This window comes from Cucumis melo, chromosome 10 (assembly GCF_025177605.1).
Source record: "Cucumis melo cultivar AY chromosome 10, USDA_Cmelo_AY_1.0, whole genome shotgun sequence".
Classification (NCBI taxonomy): domain Eukaryota; kingdom Viridiplantae; phylum Streptophyta; class Magnoliopsida; order Cucurbitales; family Cucurbitaceae; genus Cucumis; species Cucumis melo.
Window position 1 is genome coordinate 18,954,021 of NC_066866.1, and position 7,921 is coordinate 18,961,941.

Here is a 7,921-nt window from a genome sequence, read left to right on the forward strand (position 1 = left end):
TTTTCGAAAGTACTGACAACCCATGTTATTAAAAGTTTGTGACATTTTATAATGTTTTTATAGAGCTATAATAGATGTTATAATAGATATGTAGCTTAAATATGTTGCTATAAATCCATTTGATAATGTTTTTTAGTAAAGCTATAATAATATCTTTACTTAATAGAATGGCTATCTTTAACATGTAAAGATATTCTTTTTCAAGGCTATAATGTATCATTTATAACTATAATTATATGTTAAAACAATGCTATTTAATTTAATACAATTACTGTTATTATTATTGTATTAACCTTTTAATAGCTTTTCGTTTTTGCCTTGTAGCTAAAAAATATTTAATTTCTCTATAACAATGATTTTTAAATTAATTAGATTTTCATAAATTTTACTTTAAGAACTCAGTTTTAATTGAAATCCAAACACATGAAATACTTCATAATGAACCAAACACACCATAACTTCCATCGATCATTCATCAATATTACAAAATAAAGTATTAAATAATTTCCTGGAATAAAGATTGTTATTCAAACTAAACAAGCTTAGATAAAGTACATTAGCTCTCAAAATGCACTTGATTCCTACGTCTTGAATGTTCCATTACATAGTCCTCCAAGACAAGATGTCTGTATGTCTCGATTGAATCTATAACTTTTTCATTCCCTTTTTTGTGAAATCAGCTGAGAAAGGCAATATGAAATATATTCCCACCGTTTAACATCTGCAAATGGATAAGTCATAAAGCTTCAAAACACTACTATGCAGTTAATTTGAAAACTTGATACTTGATACTAAAAAAGTAAAAATACAACAGAGAAGAATTAAGACTTTAAAAGAGATGGTTTATTTTTAAGATAGTAGAATGCAGTCCACAAGCTGTGAGCATGATAGTTCAAGGAATAATAATCCAATAGTCTAATCCTTCAAATTTTTAAGGTTATAAAAATTGTAGCTATAGTTGTTTGTTTCTTGACTGGTATAGTTGATTAATAAATGTGTGTCTTGTCCTATTTGTATCTATGCTTCTTATATCATTATCATATAATGCAAGCAACATACCTCCTTAAGCCTTTAGAAACTTATAATAAGTTGCAAATGCATGGCTTTCAACACATTCAGGAAAATGATATGCAGTAATCAAATATCAATACACGTCATTAAAAGTTAAATACAAAAAACTTGAAGATGTTAAAGCCAAAGTAGGAAGGTGTTAAAAAGTAACTAGCAACTGAGTGTATTACACCAAAACTTATGTGCCAAACTTACATGTCATTCTTGGGCTAATCATGTACATAAACACTGTCATGAAGTAATAAGCAACAACGATATGCTGCCAAGAAAACAATCGAACCACCAATCATTACACACAGTTCCTGCACTCAAACTTACATGTCATTCTTGGGCTAATCATGTACATAAACACTGTCATGAAGTAATAAGCAACAACGATACGCTGCCGAGAAAACAATCGAACCACCAATCATTACACACAGTTCCTGCACTCGAATCAGAAATAGAGACATTTTGTTCAATAACTAAATGTCTAGATGGATGGACAAGCTTAAACAGTTCATAGAGATGGTTTACAAGGATAATATACGATAAATGAGACTAAAGGAAGAAAAAAGATCACATTTGATAAAGTAAAGATTGTTGCATCAAGTTCAGATAGTATGTCCAATCGCAAAAACGAACCTTCTCGATTTCATCTTGAAGAGCGGGATTATCTTTTAAGTACTGCAGAGCTTTGTCTCTTCCCTGTCCCAACCTGTAGCAAACAAGGAAATAATAATAATGTTTTTAAACAAGAGCATAACAATAAGTTGGGGTTTAGTCGACAGAAAACAATGCTCCAAAGTATGGAATGCCTATGAAGATAAGACAATCAAAACATAAGCAATAGATGATGAAATCGTTTTGTAAAATTTAAATCAAATCCAATGTTTTTTTTTTAAAAACCGAGTAATATGAGCACAAGAAAACCTCTGGTCCCTGTAACTATACCATGAGCCCTTTTTCACTACAATTTCCATAATTTCAGCACAATCTAAAATGCAACCCCATGGAGAGAAAAGAGTATCAATTGAAAATTGCTTGCTCCAAGGGCCAGAATACGAACCAGTTTACTTACTTCCTCTCCAAAGATAATTTCAAAATCAGCTTGCTTGTATGACCTTGACACCTATAGCAAACCCATTATAGAATAAGACGTCGACGCTCTGCAGAAAAGATTGGAAACTCAACAAAGCATCGCCCCTTCCTTAATACTTTTCTATATTAAATGATAACCTGCACAAAACAACAAATAATCTTCACTCTCTACCAAGCCCTAGTTGCTATGAATCATCTTCCCGAGCAAGAAATCTTGAATTGGGAAGGGGATAAAAAGTCCTGACCAGTTTCATTATTTTATATTTGCAAATGAATATGATAGAACCTACTATCTATATAAAGTGAACGAGAAATCATAGGAAAGAAAAAGGTTCATATAAATTGACAAGTTTTACCTTGCTCTTTTGGACTCTAACACGAACTCGAATCTCAATTTCTTCATCTCCTTTAGCCTTAAGAAAGAAGAAAGCACACGGAATAAGGCTCAACTCAATTGGATGTTATGACATTAATGCAAGTTTAATTGCTTCTGTACTTGGTTCAATCTGTCTTTAAAAGAAAGGGAATAACTATTATTAGGTCCAGGTAAACAAAGTAATAGAGAGCATTCTTACAGACTTTAGCTTCTCAAAAGGATGTATTTTAAGTCACTTCAAGATACTACTTAGCTTTAACAATAAACAACAAAAAATGTTTTGATAAAGCATAAAGCACCAGAAGAGAGATTATGTCCATTCATTTGTTCTGATTGTCAAATTTTCCGTATAGCAAGCTATTATAGAGTCAGTCACAATAAAGGAGAAATCTAAAAGAATAGAGTTACCAGATACAATTCTTCCATTGGAGCATGAACTGCACCTTTGAGTAATTCGACCAACAGCCAGAATGCATCCTCTTCACTCATATAGAGAAGCAACAAATCAGCTAAAAATCCCATCCCCTACACGCTTAAAAGTATTACGTACCATTCACCACCAAATACAATTGTTAACAAATATATGATTGATGCAAAAATGAGATTCAGACCTGAACATATCCAACATTCCTATCAAAAACTGAATATGCCTTGAAGACATTGTAAAGAGATATTTGACCAAGTCCAAAAGAAAACCGTATAATTAATCACATATTGACTTTGTTGAATAAGATATGTGTATAGGTTTCTATACTCTACTGATGACTAACGAAAATGAAAGGTTACCGTTGTATGCATTCTCATACAAAAGCACAGAAACACACTCAATAGCAGCTATGTATCTGGGGAACATAATCGTCAAACACACTCACTTTCACCCTGAAATATGGTTATCCAAAAATGCTATTCATACCATGCTCTAAAGATTTAAACCAATCAAATAAACTTACATTTGGAACAGTTGGCTTCAATGAATGGGAAGTTCTCATAAACTTCCTCTTCATAAACTTGTCCTGCTGCCATAAAATAATGAAAATCAATAAGCCATCAGATGTAAAAGGTGTGTACTAGAAATGAAAGACGCTTAACATATTTAACCTATTCAGAAATAATAATAAAATATTATTTTGCTAAACTTTAACCTAGATGTCCCTTGCCGTCAAGCCCGCATTTCTCTCTATTCATCCGAGTGCGGCAGACCTCCCATCTGTCACTCCATTGGCTTCGTCCCGATCCCATCCAGATCTGTCTCTCTATTCGTTCGCGAGTCGTAAACCACAAATCATGTTTAGATCCGTCTGTTCTTCTACCCGTCTGTACGTCTACTCTGATCATTCATCCTCCGTTCGTTTAGCACAGCCTCACGTCGTAAACCACTAATCCCGTTTGTTCGTCTGCTCTGACCACACATCTTTCTGTTCGTCTCTTCGCTCATTTAGCATCAACCATGTTCTTGAGAAGACAAATCGATGGCGACAGCCATGTTCAGATGGGGACATCTAGATGCATAACTGTGGAAATAGATGAAACAACTAGGAAATGAACATAATTGGGAAAATAGAGAAAAACAAAGAAGGAAAGGAGAGGAGAGAAAATGACCCTAATTTCATGAACAAATGAAGGAATGAGAAGGAGTGGGTTTTTGCAAAGCTTTAAAGTGACACCCAAAAAAAATGACCCTAAAATTTTGGGTCTCAATTGAATTTTTTTTCTTAATTGTACTGCTCTTTTATATTTTATAGCCTACTTTCTAAAAGGTCAGATTGAAGAGCTATAAAAGAAATAGTGATATGTGATGATCACAGTAGGACACCGTATCTACAAAGTAAACTACTAAAACTAACAGTTTTCCCTCAGTCTTGATAATCTTAATCCAGTCTAACAGTCCAATACAATCAACTAAAAAAAATATATTCCAACCTATCCACAATGCATAAGTTTAACACACGCTAGTACCTATTCAATCATCAGCTTAGCGAGTCATCGATACATCTTAACTTATGCATAACCAATCAAGATATGAAAGTTCACACCACCCATAATTATTCAACTCCTCCCACAATAATTGGGTCGAACTAAAATCCAATGTACCAATACTAAACACACAATGATGAGAAATTAATAATTTTATTTAATAAACTATCAATTATCAACACCTAAATTTTGTTTTCCAATTTAGCTTACCCGAAATTGAGGTTGGATCCAATTCAACCGTTGACAATAAATACCAGAATGATTCAAGAGTCTCCAATTAGAGAATCTCGAACATTAATGGGTAAAAGAAAAACCCACAAAAATTTCACATTAAAACTCAACTAATCTCACCAATTGAGACAACAACCCGGGCGAAAACTGGTCAAAGGAGCGATGGCGGCCGGCGGACACATGACGATAGATCAGGGGCAGAGAAAGACGTCACCTCGGCGTGGCTCGCCGGAATGCGAAACAGAAAAGGAAACGGACGAAGAGCAACGCTTCGGCTGGGCTAACGGAGACGCGAAGGCTACGAAAAGTAACCTGCTGGACGAACGCCTCGGGTGGAAGACGACGGCCGGAGTTGATCGGAAAAAAAGAAAAAGAAGAAAAAAAATCACAGGGGCGGGTGTCCTACGAAGAAGAAGGGTTGAAATTGATTGGCGCGCCTTTCAAAGATCTTTTTATTAAATCGATAATAATAATAATATTAACAATTATATTATTATTATTATTCTTATTATTTTCCTTTTCTTTTTCCTTACTAAACAAAATCTCTCTCTTTTCTCGCCAAACTTAAATTACAATAACACTCCATATTTTAAATTCTTACTAAAATAAGACAATTAAGCTTAGAATAAATACCTTAAATATTTTTGTATGTTACACTCAAACCTGATTTTATATTCGGAGAATAGGGAGTCAATACTGTTGGTCTACTATTCGAGTTTCTAAAGAGATTACGAGGAACGAAAAACAACAAAGGTATGAGCTTTTTTAACCATAATTTTATTTAATTAGGGTAATTGTGACGTGTTAATTTCTAAATTGTTTGGATGAATTAGAGTAAAATTGATCTTTAAATTCTACTCTGCATGTTTCTTGCTTTCCATCATGTGTTATAAGAGTATGCTAATTTTACTCATTTGTACATGGTGGGTGTCCAATTTATTAGATAAATTGTTGGTTGAACTAAAGTGAATAGATCATGGTCTTCACCTTAATTAAGCTTTCAATTTATAATAATTATTGTAATTGGTTTGAGTTTTATAGCCGTAATTGTTTTGCTAGTATCTATATTTTTATTAAAGTCATTAAAATTAGAAATAGGCTGTAATTGTTACACCAGGGGAGAGAAAATCAATGATTTTGGTGAAAAATGGAGGACAATCCTGAATATGGCTTCCAGACTTGGAAAAGAGCCTCCAGAGCCTTAAGCTTGGTTCGCGACCCATAACCCAGTTGCTGAATGGTGGGTTTTTCTATGCATGTAATGGTAAGGTCGTAAAATGCTAACATACAAGAGATTGCAACAAATTGGAGTGAATCAATAGTGGAAAAAGTATGCAAAATATCTATCCTTGGAGATTAATAAAGAGTAGGGTACTTACGATAAACCACTTTTTCAAGAATTTTACCGTAGTAATGTGGAGAAGTGATCGAACCCTAGAAAACTTTTGAAAGAGAAAAAGACTCTTCTTGAATCTCAACTTACTAAATGAAAATCTTAGTATCTTCTTAGAAATATTAAAAAGAGTGAAGTAATTGTTTCAACAATTTTGAGTAAACTCGAAGAAAACTAAAAATTCACTAATGTGCAAGAAATTCTCAACAAAGACAATTATATAAAGTTTTTGTTTTTAAGAGATTAAAGAGTAAAGGGTGTTGGTATTGGTTGCATTCTTTTTCACTGAGCAAGAAAAATAAAGAATTAAGTTAATCAAGAATCCAATCTTTTTGAATCCTTCCTTAACTAATTTGTTCAAAATTCAAGATTGTCTTCAATCAAGAAATTCAATCATTCAAGGGAAACATTAAAAAGTTGTTATAAAACTTGTTTTTAACGCAAAATTATTTACAAGGCATTAAGCTATGAACTTCAACCCAAGACTAGAAATAGTAAGATTAACAATTAAACTAATTCAAGTTTTATGTATAGCTATCACTTAAGAATTGTAAGTAAAATTTCTAGTCCTTGGAAAGAAAATGACAAACAATTTCTAACCCTAATGTCTTAATCTTTTGCATACTTCAAAAAAATTGAAATTGAATTTCAACAATTAAATTGGCCAAGAATAATTCGAAAATTAAATTAAATTTCCAAGAATGCAATGAACCAAACACCATTTACTTAAATTACCTTAGTCTTCCATGTGTAGAATAATTTTGCAGAAAATTGAAGAGAAAATGCCAGAAAGCTGGGAAGAATTGACTATAGAAAGTCGTTGATATGCGGTAAAGAAGTTTTCGACAAGGTGTCAAAAAGGATTTTAAGTAAATCTAATGAGTTCCCTTAGAGTCCTTACCTTCCCACTTAGCTTTAGCACGAAACTAATATTACTGAGGATGTTTAAATGGGAATTTGAGGCTTTAAAGAGTTATGAAGCATTTTCACCACATTTAGGATTATTTAGGACAAGTGTGGGTAATCTTTTAAGTTTTGACTTGCTAGTTTGTCTTTGGGATTGTTAATGGACTTAGACCTTTAAAGCATGGATATTGATTATAAGAGTAGATGATTTTAGACTACCACTTAAGTTTGGGTGCCTGTGGCGTTAAAAATTCAAGATGAAGTTAAGGGTCCAAAAGTGAAAGCTTAGCTTAAATTAAAGTATGTGATGAATGATACAAGTTAATAAGAAAAGTGAAATTCGACCCATTGAACCATAAATAATTTGATGTTGGCTTGATGAAGTAGTTTAGAAATAGTTGTGGTATCTCGATATGCAAAAATAACTTAGGGTCATTGGTCGTTGTTTCAGGCCAAGTTTAAGTGGGGAAAGCGTATAACCCCGAGGGATTGAGTTATTGACAGTGAGTGGCTTAACTTCGAGCATTCTTTGTATTTATACATATTATCTCATATTATCTCATGATATAATTGAAAACTACCACGACTTAAGCTTTTATTAAATATTTTCATTTATGTTTAAACAATATGTATAAGCATTGCATTTTAAAGAATGTTTATGACGCAGATTTTATTAAACGGGTTTTTGGTTCTTGTTTCCTCTTATGTTCAAATGATATGTTTATTTATCGTGATTTTAAAAATGCGTATGGTTTGAACATTATAAAATTGTGTTTCAAGTTTCGAGTGTACTTGGTTTCGAAATAAGTTTAACTAATGCTTATGGTGAACGAGAAGGTGATTTTCCCTAAGGCTACGTAAATGTGTTTCCGTAGCGCCACCTACGGTTG

General features: G+C 32.9%; 1 protein-coding gene across 41 annotated transcripts; it reads right to left on the minus strand.

The window, feature by feature from the left end:
* Positions 1-439: 439 nt before the first annotated feature.
* On the minus strand, positions 440-5,194 carry LOC103495083 (uncharacterized). Of its 41 annotated transcripts, none has more exons than XR_007823971.1 (9): positions 4,853-5,194; positions 3,670-4,038; positions 3,478-3,543; positions 2,936-3,006; positions 2,508-2,564; positions 2,128-2,219; positions 1,696-1,768; positions 1,267-1,496; positions 440-721 (listed from the first exon to the last, which is right to left on the minus strand). XR_007823971.1 is itself a non-coding variant. In XM_051090636.1 (9 exons), the coding sequence occupies exons 3-8, from the start codon at positions 3,529-3,531 to the stop codon at positions 1,281-1,283; spliced, it is 399 nt and encodes a 132-aa protein (XP_050946593.1). In that variant the 5' UTR covers positions 3,532-3,540; positions 3,670-4,038; positions 4,853-5,169; the 3' UTR covers positions 440-721; positions 1,267-1,280. The 41 variants fall into 41 exon arrangements, 6 of the variants coding, with proteins under 6 accessions (XP_050946593.1, XP_050946591.1, XP_050946594.1 ...); XR_007823968.1 differs by having other exon boundaries at positions 1,267-1,373; positions 2,128-2,289; positions 2,936-3,052; positions 3,478-3,540; positions 4,853-5,168; XR_007823960.1 differs by having other exon boundaries at positions 2,120-2,289; positions 2,508-2,661; positions 2,936-3,052; positions 3,478-3,540; positions 4,853-5,168.
* Between the last annotated feature and the right edge of the window lie 2,727 nt (positions 5,195-7,921).